We start from the raw sequence: 17096 nt of genomic DNA on the forward strand, positions 1-17096 counted from the left end.
TTTACCATTTAGCCACATCCTAGCCTGTTTTCTTATTTAAGGACAGGGTCTAAGTTGCTGAGGCTGACTTTCGTCCTGCCTCAGCCTCCCAAGCCGCTGGGATTACAGGTGTGTGCCACCGCACCAAGCAAGATTAAGTTTTTATTGATAAAATTTTACCTTTAAAACCTTAATACCCAGCCACCTGGCACTGCTTCCACTCAATCTAATCAAATACTGATTAATCTCAATAAAGTATGATTAAAAGCTTAGGTATTAAAGACAAAAAATTATAAATTGAAAAATAGTAACTTTATTTCTCCAAATAAAACCGTGAAATATTTATACAGTACTTTCTTCCCTTTAATGTAAATAACTGATAGTTGACTGTCCTGATTTTATGCAACTGGTCATTTTTAGTTAGTATGGCATAACAATCAAATACAAATTAGTTGCTTAAATTCAGGATACATACCTGGGGATCAACTGGAATAAGGGAAAGAAAATCCAAACCTAAAACAAAAATGCTTTGTTAATAGTTGACTCATATTTTGGAGACTAGAATTATTTTCCAAAATGATTTTGTATTTATCATAAATCACAAAACTACTGGGTTAAATGCTTACCATTTTGCCATAGGAAGTTCTGTACCATATCACTTATCAGTGACACATCAGTGATATTTGATGCATATAAAAACCTGACAAAGTAACTGGAAAAACCACCTCCCAGCATCTCAAAGGAAGCAGTCCAAAAATTTTCAGAAGTAGGACTAATCATACATTTTTCCTTTGTCATTTAACAGAATGAGAGGCAATCAAAACAATGAGATAATGATCTTCAGATTAAAAAGAAAAACATACTTAGGTTCTTAAAGATAATTCACATTTATTTTTCAGAAATACACATTGAGGTTCATCTAAAATATTACTTCTTAAACAGATGTCTCTTTCATTGATACCTCTCTGACCCTTGCTGCCAATGAAGAGTAGTACACAGTCCCACACTCCGAACAAAGCAAGCAGTTGGTAACTGTTGCTCACTAACAAGCAAAAGTTAATACAAGTTTCCTAAGCTCTAAACCAATGACCTGGGATTCTCCACTTATGTTTTAGAAATAGGAATGTAGAAAAGGTTGCCCAGGAATATCATTTAAGAGGGTTAAAGTAACAGAATAATAAAACTTCAGATCTGAAAAACCAAGCAATGAACTTCGAAGTCAGTTCCCCGAGACCTCCTTGGGTAACTGAATTCTTTTCAATTATTTCAAAATAAAAAAGGAATCATAGTAGGCCTAGCCATTAAGACAGGTCAGGGTCTATCAATAACATGGCTTTTTATATGCAGGCATTCAATGTCACCCCAAATGCAACTACAGAGTCAAAGTATGATGTTATATACACTATTACTTGAAACAGAGACTATCAGTGAGGATTGTTCTTAAAATATTTAATATCCCCTATGAATAATTTGAGTCAAAAATTTTAAAGTGTATTTACTCCCTTATAATCTCAAAATCTGTTGTAAGCATATCAAGTGATATAAACTATAGCACCAGTTATCTAAAATAAAACAATTCCTAAAGCATTTTTAAAATGTTGCTATAGTTTTTCATTTTATACACTGGTTACCAGCTATATAATACAGCAGTTTGAGACTATGATGGACAAAGGAAATTACAATGAATCTTTCCAATGACTTCCTCCATTAAACTGAAATCATATTTCTAAGCAGAGAGTTTCTTTTCACATTAATGATATTGTTCAGTAAATCCTGCTTCTGTACAGTAATTCAAATTTAGCCTAAAGTTACATACCTTCTCAGAGCTTTATATAGTAAAATTTCTATTGCTGTCACAAAAAGTTTATTGGAATATAATTGGCCTCATTTTATTAAATTTTTGTTTTGCTTCAAATGGTATAACATTTTCCAAATTTTTTAAAAGTTTCTACGTTTTAATAGTTTTTTAGTTTACATGTTTAAGTGATTTATTTGTAAATTGTGTCTATGCTATTGCTAAATAACTTGAGCCACTTCAATAAACTGAAAAGTTCACTATCTTTTCAGGATTAGTTTTTAATTCACTTAATGTTTATTACTCAATCCATTTTAACTTTTTTAAAAATAAAGCTAAAGAAAGTATTGACATCTCTGATGGAATACTGTGTACTGAAACCAAATCACTCAGAAATATTCATTTTCTAAATGTTCAACTTCTTCCATTTCATAATTTCAACTTACATAAATTCACAGTCTTGATATAATATTCCGCTTCTGCAGCTCTATTGCCACTAAAGGATGCAGAGACCCAAAGATTCTACCTATTTTCATTATTTCAATACCCAGCTTATCTCTTCGGGGATTTTTTTGTGTGCCAATAAATATCAAGTCAATTAGAAAATAGTTAAAAAGATTTACTTGATCTGTATCTTTTGATACTCCATCCAAACATAACTGAAATATGGTGACTTATACAATGCCATATTAAAATATCTAGACTTTTTTTAAAAAATTGGGGTGAAACCCTAGATTGTCTTCTAAGCATTATATAGGTGCTATTAATACAAAATCCAATAGGGTTTTAAAGTAAATATTTCTTAATGAAACTCAGTCTTAAGCACTTAACAGTGAAATGTGATAAAATGTGATGTTTTATGTTACTCCTTCTAATAAGAAGCTAAACATCCATCAAAATCTTGCATTTTTTCCAGGTATAGCTGCACACACCTGTAATCCCAGCAACTTAGGAGGTTGAGGCAGAAAGCTCCCAAGTTCGAGGGCAGCTTGGGCAACACAATGACATAATCTCCAAAAAGAAAAAAGACTGGGGAATGTAGGTCTGAGGTAGAGCACTTAGCACACGCCTAGCATGCACAAGGCCCTGGGTTCAATCCACCACATACCAAGAGTCTTGTATTTTTACATTTTAAGTAGATTAAAACTCATGAATTAATAGTTTTATCAATAGTGATGAAAATTTTACTACCTTGTTGTATAAATTTAGCAAAATGTTATTCCTTATTTCATGTCAATTGTAACATATAATACTGATATATTTTTTGCCCTTCTAAGTATTTCATAGTTGAAAATGATCTATTATTTTAACTAAAAAGTATTATGAAAAATTCTGATGATACATTCTAAATGTTTCTGCTTTATTAACACTGATAAAATTCTCATTTTTGAACTTTAAATGCTTCACTAAGTGAAACTGACTCATTAGTTTTTTTCCCTCATTGATGACAACACACTTTTCCTTAACTTGCGCCATAAACTTTCACAAAACATGATTGCTACAAGATTAAAAATGTAAAGGTTTAGCACTTTCAAATTTTAATGATACAACTGTTGAGCACCATTCGCACCTGACAATATGGCACTAGCAATAATAAGGCAGTCATTATTTTTTTCTTGTAATAATCAAGCTGTTTTCCATTCCATAAATACAAATTATGTTTAATTTTGTATTCACTGTTGCACAGTATCAGAAGATGTTCCAAGCTGCAGTTCATTATTAATATCATTTCTTCTTTGTATTCCTGCAGATTCAGAAGATTCATATTTATGATGTTTAAAAAGAATGTTAAGAAATGTATTAAAATTTTCTTATCCTTTCATTCTTGGTGTTCTATTTAATATTTTATTATAAAATTATTAAATTTATCAATACCCAAATTCTACATTATGACTAATGACATAAAAATCATGCACAAGAATAAAACAAAAGTGACTACTGGTTATAAAGAGCAAGTTAACATAAAAACAAAATTTAAACTATTTGGACGTAATAACTGCTTCATAACTCACACTCGACAATAAACTAGTCATTCTTCTAAAGGATAATTGAAACTATTCTATTTAGTTTATCAACTGCTAAGAAAGTTTCTCAACCTTTTAGCAACCAGATATTGGTTTTTACTGGTTAAACATCAGTCCCATATATTAGTATTGTATCCTCAATACCAGCTTGGAATGCATTTTCCCAAATACACAGATTAGACTAATTTTACACAACATTTTTCTCATAACCACACATTTTTTTAAAGATGTAAAATATCACTTTATAATATCACATTCTGAAATAATGTAAATTCTCCCAACTTAAAAAAATTCATCCAGACCCAAATCATTTGAAAACTACCAGGGCAAGTGATTTATTTGTAAATTGTGTCTATGCTATTGCTAAATAACCTGAGCCACTTCAATAAACTGAAAAGTTCACTATCTTTTCAGGATTAGTTTTTAATTCAAGATCTTAAGGAAATAAATTCTTCGGGGATGCTTATTTATAACATATACTAAGACAATACATGGAAGACTCTTCAACACAGCAAAGGTAAAGCAACATAGACCATTAGGAATTAGAAATATTTGAGTTTCCATCTTTGTCATGGTCCATAAACCCTCAACATATCTCAGCATCAGCCTTTATATACAACAAATACTTTTTAACTGGTACAAATATATACCTGGTACAAATTAAATATCCGGTAAACATATTTTAGAAGCAAAAAGTAGTTTTTTTCTTTAAAGCTCCTTTTGATGGGTACTATTTTAATTTATTCTTTACCACTAAATTTTATTCAAATAATCTAATTTCAAGTGGCAAAATTATATTGGGCTAGATAACACAGCTATCAACTGTTTCAATAGCACAAATTTTGACCAACAAAATAAGCATTGTGCCTAAAACAAAGGGTAAAAAGAAAAATAAACCACATCAAAATCAATTTTACAATTCCATAAAAGAAAACTGATAACAGAAGAAGGAAGTATATAGGGCCTTCAGAGAAAAGTGAAGCCATGAATAGAAGAGGCACTGATTCTATCTTGCTTTTAACTGACAAAAATTTAAGCAAAAACAATGGCTATGGAGAGAAGGAAGAAGAGTAAAGGGAGAAGACTTTAAATTTTATAATATGCCCTTGATTGCATATTCTAATACTATGGTAATCTCCAAATATTAAGATCTAGAGAAACACATGATAGATCCTATCCTTTTGGGAGGAAATCCACCGGGTACAGCTAGCAGGCAAAACTGGCCCCCCAAAACATCAGTATACTGGGGAGTTCTGATAGTCTACTGAGAAAGAACAGACTACCAAGAAGAGTATGAGAAAATACTCTCCCTAAACTGTGAAGCTTCTATGATAAATAAACCAAGAAGTCTAAGCACAAATTCTCTATAAGGGAGAATACAGTCTATAAAATTTTCCTTCTATTATCCTATATTCCCTACCATCAGAAATCTATAGATTTCTTAGTAGTTACAATAACAACAACTGAATATGATGCAAAATAGATATTACTTTTACATGAGGACTTCAAATTTCTTTACCACTTTTATTTAAAATTTTGAAATTTATTTGCTCCACTGATTAAGATTTTTAAAAACATGATAAAATTTGATTAAAAAAAAATAAAAGAAAACCAACAAAAACTCTCCACATACCTGGCAAGTCTGATGACATGCTTGATATTGGCGTGTGGTGGAATGGTACTGAGTAGTCTGTTAATGAAGGCGGAATAGCAGCAGGATCAACCGAAGTCACACTGGGCACCCTTACAGAAGATGGCTGATACATGAGAACCCTGTTTTAAATAGCATGGGAAATTACAAACAATCTGGCTGTTAGTTCACAGGAGAGAAGAGCTGAACCACTGGGCATTCTCAGATGTACGTTCACTAAGTCTTAGCACAATTATATGGCAACTACTCACTACACAGTACTCCACACTCTTACTCTCCTCTTTCATAACAGTCTTCATTTTAGCATGAATGTATCCTGGCTCTTAACAGCAGCTATGATGTAAGAGCAAGCTGGCATTAAAAACATGATGCACTGCTGGGGTAAGATATATAACACTTTCATTCCACAAAAAGAAATGTGTTTGACATATGCTTTTATTAATGTAAATGTAACATGCATGTGGCTATTAGTAATTTATCTCTAAAAAATTTAAAAATAAAACAGAGAACTCATAAGATTTGACTTTAATCAGGACACTTTTATGAGCAAAGCAACTCACAGTAGCTCAACCAGAATTTCTTCAATTCTAACTTGTATTAATGTATTCAAATATTATCTGGGAATGCTCCGAGCAAAGCTGATCAACCAGATAGCAGTAGGGCAAAATCCAACATCAGGATAAGAGGAGCAGTATTCAGGATTTAGGATATGATATTCAGAAATAAAAAAGCCGACTATCATGATGTTACCTATTTTTCTATAAGAATTTTTGACTTTTAAAGTAGCTGTTCATGCTACTAAAAAACATAAAAATATTTTATAACTTAGAATTATAAATATACACTATATAATTAAAGCTTTGTAATTTCAAGAAACAATATAATTAAAAATTAAACATATTTCTGAAAAAGTTCAGACTTGAAGAAAGATGACTGTACTTTTCTATTTAACCTGCATTTTCTCTTTCTCTTAACCCAGGGTAAACAACTAGAACTGCCTAAGAAAAACATTTTGAATGTTTATGAGAAGCTAAGCAACATTACTGACCCTGTTGGCCATCTCGCCAACAAATAATAAGATACAAGAATGGTGCAAAACATTTAAGGTGAGCATCCCAAAGCATTGCTGGTTAACTTCATGAGTGAGGCTGAAAGAAACCATTATAAAGATGAATAAAGCGCAATTTTCTTAGAAACTAAAAGTAGGACCATGGTGACAAAGCTGGCAGGGATGAAAACTTGGGACCTCTAGATGTCCATTCTCTAGATTAAAATATTTTCTGTTATCATTCAGATTATTAAGTGCTGGTAATGAGAACCACCTATTTGCATGATATTTTTCATACTCTGGTAAATAAATCATGTTAGGAAATAGTTTAACCACTTCAATAATCAGAATCTACTTAGAGTCCTTCTAAGACTGGTTTGTGTTATACCATAAGGACCTTGTCTAGCTCTTACTCCATATTACTTGTTGAAAACACAAACTGAAAATGTGGAAAACAAAGTCATTTTGAGAGTACATATATATAGTTGTGTTGGCAACTACATTATTCTCAGAAAAATCAACAAACAAAAGTCGTAGTTCAGAAACTTTAGATTATAAATTGATCGATTCAAGGGGCATATGGAATATAATATGCTTGACATGAAAACATAAGCCTGGTACTTCAAAACACATTTTCCAAAGATAATCTGCCTTAGGAAAGAATCAAGAAGTTCCTTAGTCTCCAACAGAACCTGAAGCTCTAGAGCCACACAGGATATGAATGATATTATAAAAGAATCTAGAGGAATAAATGAAAAACTTGGTAATAAATAAGAGAAAATAACCAAAAGTGTTTTCATACACGAGCCTACCCACTCCACCACCAGGAGTGCAAATTAGAAGGAAGAACAGAGAAGGTTAAGAAAGAGGAAGAGACCAGATATGCCTTAGTGATGAGGAGGAATCTTTAAAAAAAAAACAAACAAAAAAGGTTCTGATTATTATGGTTGCCTCTCAGTATTAATATCTCGATCCTACTTTTTCTCAAAATATAAGAGAAAACTTTCAATGACAAAAAAAAAAACCAACCAAAAAACTTCCCACTTAAAGGAACATTGAACCTATTATCTTTTCTCTGCCCCTGAAGGAAACTAAAAGGAGAATTTCAAGGGCTACTACAGTTCTATGGTAAAGCTCCAGCTTAGAATATGCAAGGTTCCAGGTTAAATCCTCAGTAGCACACACACACACACAAAAAGAATTTTAGGTTGATAAGAAAAAGATAATGCCTTTCTTCCTACCACTTACCCTTTTCTTCCATTGAGATTTTCTTTTGTCTTGATCCTATATTACAGATATCAGCAACCCAACTCTTTCCTTCCCCAACCACTGATTTTATATCTAAAGAGCAGACAAGTAAGCATCCCTGTGCTCTATCATCACAGGAACACTAATTATTGCACATATCCCATTTACATAACAAGAAACCTTAAATAATTAAATAACTATTCATGCTTCTGCCATAACAAAATATTGACTGTCAAACATGAAAATGCAAAATCTAATGGAAGTAAAAACTATTAAATCAACTTCTAAAACCATATAAAAAGTTAAAACATTTTAGTGTTGACTAATTCCTATTACATGAACTTTGTAAGCATTAACACAAATTCAACTTTATATAAAATGGGTGTAAATAGACATTAGGGTATCAAATTAGAGACTGGTAGTACATCTTGCTTTCATCAAATCTTCACCATGACTATAATCAGAAACATAAAATGATTCTAAAACCTATGTGAAAAATACATGTATTTATAGATATAAATAACAGGTTCCATAGAGATATGTAAATGGCTGTTTTTATGAAATTATGGGTATACAAATGTGACACCATGAAGTAACAGACTTTTAAACAGTCTTTAAAATTTGCTATGGTCCAGTATGGGGATTCTTTGGAAAACTTGGAATGGAATCACCAATTGACCCAGCTATCCCACTCCTCAGTTTACACCCAAAGGACTTAAAACAGCATACTACAGGGACACAGCCATATCAATGTTTATAAAGCAGCACAATTCATAATAGCTAAATTGTGGAACCAACCCAGATGCCCTTCAGTAGATGAATGAAGAGGGAAACTTTAGAATATATATACAATGGAACATTACTCAGCATTAAGAGAGAATAAAACATGGCATTTGCAGGTAAATGGATGGAACTGGAGAATATAATGCCAAGTGAAGTAAGCCAATACCCCAAAACCAAAGGCAGAATGATTTCTTTGATATGAGGATGCTGACTCATAATGGCAATGGGGGGGGGGGGGGACGGTGGGAGAGCATGGGAAGATTGGAGGAACTCAGAATAGGGCAAAGGGTAAGGAGGGGAAGGGAGGGAACAAGGGGGTAGGAATGATGGTGAATTTTGAGTTAGACATCATTACCCTAAGTACATGTAATGTAGTTATTTGTGTACAATCAGTGACTTGAGAAATTGTGCTCTATATATGTAAAATGAAATAAACTGCATTCTGCCATTGTGTGTAATAAATTAGAATAAATAAGTTTTAAAAAATTTGCTATGGACACTTTTTGGGTAGGCAATGACACATTAGGCACAGTATGTATTATGCAAGTGTACATATTCATTTAAAATTTTTTAAACTTTATCCACAATACCAAAACACAAAAGTAAACTGCTAGGCTGCTGTTAGATAGTAAATCCTAGCATTCTGGATCATGCATTACATACATGAAATTCATACCTGTCTCAGACACAGATATCTGAAAATGAGTTTTCTGGGTTTTTTTTTCCTTTTTTTTGTGCGGGGGTGGTGGTGGTACAGGGTTGAACCCAGGGGTGCTTACCTATGAGCAACATCCCCAGCCCTTTTTACTTATTTTCAGACAGGGTCTCACTAAGTTGCAAAGCTTGGCATCAAACTTGGGATACTCCTGCCTATCCTCCCAAGGGCTGGAATTACAGGTATGCACCACCATGCCTGGCTGAGTTGATTTTTATTCATATACCTGAAGCTCACCATGCACTCCCACTTTATGATCATAAAGGAATAAAGATTTAAATTTGCTACCAATTCTTAATACTTCTTAATACACATTTTATTCCTATTATTACATACACATTTGATTCCTATTATTTCCTGTCTCCTTATTAAAACCAAGCCAACTATTCAATTTCGGAGGGACAGGAGCATCAAATGCAAAATATCTCAATATAGAAGAACTTAAGTTTTCTAAATGTTTTATATGGTACCAGTTTCTTCCAACAAGAATTATAAAACTACATTTAAAACTCTGTGGTGGGGTATGCCTGTAATCCCAGCAGCTCGGGAGGCTGAAGCAGGAGGATTGCAAGTTCAAAGCCAGCCTCAGCAACTTAGCAAGGCCCTAAGCAATAAGGTCCTGTCTCAAAAACAAAACAAAACAGCCTGTGGATGAACTTGGTGATTAAATGTCCCTGGGTTCAATCCCTGATAAAAATCAATCAATCAATCAATCTCCATTAGGTAAGCAAAGAAAAAGGATGTCAGCAAAATGATAACAGAGGTTCTTTCTACATGACAGACCTTTTACTTTCTTCTCAGTGCTCTATAAAATTGTTTATAAGAATTAATTTTTCTGTATATGGGGTAAAAATGGGAGTTCATAACCCACTTGAATCAAAGTGTAAAATATGGTATGTCAAGAACTATGTAATGTTTTGAACAACCAACAATAAAAAAAAAAGAATTAATTTTACTAAAACAATATGCTTTTTAAAAAACAGTTCATATAATTTCTGGACTATAAGTCAAAATTAAGTTTTCTGCATCTCTCATCTACTCTTTCATTTGCTTACTGTCATTGGTTATGAGGTTCATTCATTCAAGGATAAACTTTCACAACTGAGGAAAACCACCAAAATTCTCAATGGAGACATAAGGAAAGATATGAAAAGAATGATGAGAAACAAAACCCCCAAAGCCCAAGAGTAGGAAAGGATTACAGAGAGGATATAACCATAGTATTAAGCCTACACTCTGATATTTTGATAGATGGTGTGCACTATGTCTTAACACAGGAAAATGTGATAGCACAAAACATCAACTATTTGTGTTCAGAAAGTTCCAATACAAAGTTTTTCCATGCATCTCTCATTTGACCTAAATCCACTGAATGTTATAACAAAGAGTAAAAATTAAGTTAGTGAATAGTTCCCTTTTAAGAACTAGGAGGTGGCTGTAACATAGACTCTTCTCCTGGCTTAATACCTTCATCTACTGTGTTCCAGGTTCCATCACCCACACCTTCCTTCCTATTCATCCTGCCTGGCTGCCTTCATTTCTTAATACACTTCTTGATGATCATCTCTAAAATTGTCTTAAATAGAGCTGCATAACCTAAAATGGAACAAAACTGCTATAGTACATATTCTGGACACTATTTTTATTAGTGCCATCTAAAAACAAAGAACAAATCAGCTTAAGCAGTAAGTTCTTTAAACCATTAAGTGAATTCTGACATTAAAAAAAAATAGCGGGGCTGGGAATGTGGCTCAAGCGGTAGCGCGCTCGCCTGGCATGCGTGCGGCCTGGGTTCGATCCTCAGCACCACATACCAACAAAGATGTTGTGTCCGCCGAGAACTAAAAAATAAATAGTAAAAATTCTCTCTCTCTCTCTCCTCTCTCACTCTCTCTTAAAAAAAAAAAAAAAAAAAAAAAAGACTATATAGCTGTCCTAATGACAAAATTCACTTTATTATTTCCTAATATTAAAGCACTCCTAGAATAAGCTCTACTTGGTCATAATGGATGTCATTTTAATACATAATTATAAGACTTCCTAAAATTAAGTTCAGAATTTTCACTTATCTTTCCATGTGAACCTATTCTTCTATATGGTGATAACCTAATTTGGGTATTGAGGGTTATGCTGATTTCATGGAAGGAGCTGGGTAGCTGAAATACACACAAAATTCTTAAAACTAAACTGCCATATGTTGATTTAATCATATACTTTCACCTTACACTAACCAGAGTTAGTTATGACCTTCTTTTCAACTTAGATGAGGGGGTCTTAATATTTATCTCTATAGTAGCTGACCACAGGTACAAACTACCTTTATTCCTTTGCATTTTGTGGTCACTTCAGATTTTGCTACCCAATGTATATGTCATTCCTCCAGTGTCATGTCCCTATCAAGTACTGATAAAATGTGGTACAGAATACTCAAAGGATTAGACCCTTGTGGCATGCCACCAGCAACTCTCTACAATCATATTACCTCATGAGCCAGCATCAATGCATATCTTTTAAAATATGCATTTATGCATTCATTCAAGGAATAAATCCAACTTAAACTGCATTTGCAACTCATCTTTCCAGCATATTCTAAATGATATCATGAGAAAGTAATATGTAGAAATACCATACCTAAGCATTCATTTTTTCTGATTCTACACCCCAGTAAACACTTCAAAATTATATTTTCACTTTTTGTCATTCAAATTATAGAAATGCCAAACAAAATCCCTCAAGGGAGCAATAAGTGATCAGCATGGCAGAAGAAGTCCAGATCAATTACTTTCATCTTTTTCTATTCCACTAAAAAAAAGCATTCTAAAAATACAAGCCCTTAGATATATAAATCATATCTGAAAATTTAAGTATTTTACAAGGAAGAACAAAAGTTTAGTTCTTAAAAGTAACTTTAAAAAGTAGTCAGAATGTAAGTTTTTAAAAAGTTACAAAAAAGAATGCTGTTAAAGTGTACTGAGTGTAATTCCATTTATAAAAAAATATGTATAAAACAGGTAAATTAGGAGATAAAAATGGTTACCTAATTCTGGAGTGTGTATAGGAATAACGTGCAAAGGAATATGATGTTTTTTGGGTGTTGGAAATATTCTGCAACTGACTTGTGATGATGGTTATAGAACTGTATGAATTTAATAAAAAGGAATGAATTGTGCTATTCTATACTTAGGATGAGTGGACTTTATGGCATGTAAAAAAAAATCAGAAAAAAATAAACAGACTGAGAAGCCAGCAATAATGAGATTAGCACTTCCAAGTTTGAAAAAAATGTGTGATGGAATGGTGAAGAGAATCCATTACACCTTCCAAAATCTCTGAGAAGCATCTATCATTAAACACTCAGACCCATTTTTCCTTCAAATTGGAATGGTTTCTGCCAGATGAGTCACAGAAAGTGCATGAAAAATGCACTATTTGCCCTCATTTTACCCTGGAGTGGGAGAAAAGGTAAGGGAATAAATTCTCATTGAGTAACTATTATGTGCCTGACAACAAAAGCAAGTACCAGAATTGATATTTGTTTTTAGAAGATTTCCAATTCCACACTCTATTACACCAGGCTTCCTCACAATGGCCTGAGACATGAAAAAACGGTTCCTCACAAAAAAGATTTAAGAAATGACTTTCTCAATAGAACCCCTAAAGCTCAGGAAGTAATGTCATGAGTTAACAAGTGGAATGGCATCAAGTTAAAAAGCTTATGCACAGTTAAAGAAATAATTAGGAATGTGAAGACAGAACCAACAGAAAGGCAGATAATCTTGCTATTCTTCTGACAGAGCATTATTATCTAGAATATATAAAAAACTCAAAAAAATTTATACACACAAAAAAATCAAATAACCCAATTAATAAATAGGCAAATGAACTAAACAGACACTTCTCAAAAAAAAAAAAAGAAAAAAAAAGAAAGAAACACAAATGGCCAACAAATATAGGAGGAAATGTTCAACATCATTAGCAATTGGGAAAATGCAAATCAAAACTACAGTAGAGATTTCATTTCACACCAGTCAGAATGACAGGTCATCAAGAATACAAATGAATAATGAATAATGAATACCGGAGAGGATGTGGACAAAAGGGAACACTTTTAAACTGTTGCTGGGGCTGTATATTGGTACAATAGCTATGGAGGACCAATATGGAGGTTCCTCAAAAGGCAAAAAATGGAACCATCACAGGACCCAGCTACACCACTCCTCAGCCCTTATCCTAGAGAATTAAAGTCATCATACTATGGTAATACATGCTTACCCATGTTTATAGCTGCACAAGTCACAACAGCCAAACTATGGTATCAGTCTAGGTGCCCATCAACGAATGGCCAGATTAAAAAAAAAAAAATGTGGTATATACACATAATGGAGTTTTATTTCTTATTTCATAAATTAAAACGAAATAAGTTTCTGTAGAAAAATGGATGGAACTCACAACCATTATGTTAAGTGAAAAAAGCCAAAGTGGGAAGGTCATGGGTTGTACGTTTTATCATATGTGGAAGGTCAAGAGGAAAAAGAAAAAGATGAGCATGAGGTGGGGGGCAGTGAACTTATGAAAATCAAAGAGAGATGAATAGAAGAAAGGGGAAAAAAGGGACCACTGGGTAGGAGGGAGGGAAAGGAGGAGGAAGTGCTTGGGAGTGATACTGTATAAATTATATTGTTATACCAAGTGTGCATGTACGAATATGTAACAATAAAAGCCACCATTACATATAACTATAATGCACCAATTTAAAAAAATGAGAGAAAAAAATTTGTAGTAAAAAAAACTTCAATAAAATAACAAAGGGTATCATATATGAAATAAATACCTCAGTCTCACTTCTCAGATATGTGAATATTTTCTTCAACAAAATTTGCTTTCCTATAAACAATATGTTTTCTTGAAAATAATTCAACCAAACAAAAGCAAATTAAAATTGCCTTCTACGGTTATGCAACTTCCCAAAGAGATATTTACAAAACTATCCTAAGAACAATTAGTGGCAAGGGTAATGAACAATAGTGAACTATAAATTAACAAACCCTTTGGTTGGGCTGCTTTGTGTTTCTGACATAAAGATGCATTTCCTTTTGGCAGGAGGTTCTTCATCTTCATCAGAAGAGCTTTCTATTGTTAGGTCAATAACATCCACTTTCTTCTTGCTTGCCTCACTGGCTACAGTCACTGAACAAGGCTTACTGAGTACACTTGAAGCTGAATGCAGAAAAAGAGAAGGAAAATAAAAACATCAATGGTATAACACAAACTCTATCCGTGACAGTCTTAACTATATAGTAAAGGATGATAACACACAGCCAGGGAAGCTACATACTCTATCCAACTGACGGAGTTCAGTTCCCTAACTCCAGATATCTGTGAAATAACTGTTAACCTGGAGAGGCAACATGAGCATTACTCTTTGACAGAGCTCAAAGAGGTAACTGGACTCCTGCTACTGCTCATGTGGTATTCCCAGGTAAGCAGTCATAGTACAGAGAGACTCAGAGGTTAGGAAACTGTTCAAAGGATAAGAGTATATGTTTCACCAGTTGCATATTCACAGATTTCGTGGCCCAGTTAAGTCAGAATCGGGTATTTCCATTCAAGCAATCATGTTCATACTAAACAATTTATAGACTCATCATGAGCCAAAAACTTGATAAAAATTGTCAACTTGATAAACAGAAAAAAAAATCCCAAACTTGTCCGAGTGATTTAGACATTTAAAATTTTCTTATGAATCCTTTATTAATCATCAAGGTTCTTTTGGCCCATTAGTATAGTCTAATACATTATATATCAACTCATTCTAATATAAAAGTATTATTCTTAAACTCTGTTTAGTAAAAAATGAATGTTAGTTTATAAAGGGAAAAGCAGCAGTAACTATCAATTAAATCACTCCCATTCTTCTCAAAGATAAGGGAAACCTTGGCCATTGCACTCTTCCAACTGCAGGGAAATAACTAATATTAGTAAAACTCCTTTAGTTTTTCTTCTCTTTTTACTCTGATGCAATCCCTTAATTCCACCTGAGGTTTTACCTACAGAAACTCTCAAAAGAATTCTAAAAAATTGTATGTCATTTTCTAACTTTTCATTCTATAGCTAACATTTTATAATTTATTAAAATTATTAGTGACCTTATTTATTTTGCATATGAAAACTACACAATGAAAAGATGGTATTAAACCTTCTGCATATTTCATAAGAAATTACATGTGATAGATGATCAAAAGATAAAACTTAGGGCTGGGTTGTAGTTCAGTAGTAGAACGCTTGCCTGGTATGTATGAGGCACTGGGTTCAATTCTCAGCACTGCATATAAATAAATTAACAAAATAAAGGTATTGTGTCCAACTACAACTAAAAAAAATAAAATAAAATAAAAAATAAAAGATAAAACTTAGTGAACTGAAATCCAAAAATAGGTCTAGCAGTCAAGGTTCATTAAAAAGATAATGTTGTACAAATCTCCTGGCTTTGCTCTCTGATGGCATTGTGCACATACTTTCTATTTTTGTACATGGCTGGCTGGAAACTTTCATAGCTTCTTTCTTCGGTCTCATTGGACACCAAGAACCATCTTCTTGGAATTTTATTTCATCCACATCAGAACAGTCATTGAGAATTTCCATAAAAAGCCTGAAAACCAATTAAGAAGTACATATATGTCAATGGCTCTGTTCAAATATTAAGTAAATAGTGTACAAAAGAAGCTCTGCCTATTAAAGATTTTGGATTTATAGTTAAATATTTCAATACTTAACACTTCATAGCAACTATATGCCCTCTTCCTCCAAGGACTGATTATTTACTTATTTTTTAAGTATTTGTTTATTAATTCATTTATTTTTATGTTACTGGGGATTCAACCTAGAACCTCATACTTGCTGGGCAAGTGTTCTACCACTGAGCTAATCATGAGCCAAGTTTTAGGTGTGTAATAGGCAATGAGTATTGCCTAATGATCTAAAATATCAATGATCTAAAATATCAGTGACTAAAACAGAAATAGACATCTAGAGTCTCCTAGCTATAAGTGGCCTTAAAGAACAACCTCAAATATAGCATATAAAACAAACATGAGTAGACAAAGGCTATTATACAATAAAATAATTTATAAGCTTTAATATCAAGAAAAAAAGAAAACAGGTGAGAAGAGGAAGAAAGGCAATAAAGTCTTAATAAATATCAAATAATTCAAAGCATACATTATTTTATGTGACTAAAATGGAAATAAAATTGAAGTCAGAATTAGAAAAATATCTGGAAAATTCTCAATATTTATAAACTAAATGCTCTGTAAGATATGAAAAATAAAAATAAAAATTGTAAAGTATTATGAACAGAATGAAAATACAATAAAATTTGTGAATTATAGCTACAGCAGTAATAAACAGAAAATAGCACTTATACCCCCCTTTTTAGAAATGGTTTCAGTCCAAAAACTTTATTTGATAAACAGAAAATTATAGTTAAGCAAAAATAAATATTTCAAAAGGGAAATAAAAAACAGAGATGAAATAAATAAAATAGAAAAAACAATCAATGAAACCAAAGGCTGATTTTCTGAACAGATCAGTAAAACTCACAAACTTCTATCAGATTTATTTAAATTCACTCAACAAGAAATAGTAATCTCAGAAGCTCTGCCTATTAAGGATTTTAGATTTGTAGTTAAAAATCTTATCACAAAGAAGATTCTAGACACAAAAGTAAGAAGCACAACTGTCTTGTAGAAAATCCAATGTAGGGGCTGGGCTTGTGCCTCAGTGGTAGAGTGCTTGTCTAGCATGCACGAGGCACAGGGTTCCATCCTCAGCATCACATAAATGCAAAATAAAGA

General features: G+C 32.8%; 1 protein-coding gene across 14 annotated transcripts in view; it reads right to left on the reverse strand.

Moving 5' to 3' along the window:
* Positions 1 to 17096, reverse strand: part of PIAS2 (protein inhibitor of activated STAT 2) — a 100929-nt gene that overhangs the window by 14917 nt on the left and 68916 nt on the right. For 8 of the 14 annotated variants that reach the window (XR_014018283.1, XM_081263084.1, XM_081263088.1 and 5 more), the window contains 4 exons: positions 15759 to 15892; positions 14289 to 14460; positions 5432 to 5571; positions 455 to 492 (listed from right to left, as the gene is read on the reverse strand). Coding sequence is in view for 11 of the 14 variants with exons in the window: in XM_081263084.1 (XP_081119210.1) it covers positions 455 to 492; positions 5432 to 5571; positions 14289 to 14460; positions 15759 to 15892 (484 nt within the window). In the remaining 3 variants the exon portion in view is untranslated. Of the gene's footprint in view, positions 1 to 454; positions 493 to 3344; positions 3519 to 5431; positions 5572 to 14288; positions 14461 to 15758; positions 15893 to 17096 lie in introns of all 14 variants that reach the window. The other 6 variants (XM_081263080.1, XM_081263079.1, XM_081263081.1 and 3 more) reach the window with 2 other exon arrangements.

This window comes from Spermophilus citellus (genome assembly GCF_964194105.1).
Source record: "Spermophilus citellus genome assembly, chromosome: 12".
Taxonomy (NCBI): domain Eukaryota; kingdom Metazoa; phylum Chordata; class Mammalia; order Rodentia; family Sciuridae; genus Spermophilus; species Spermophilus citellus.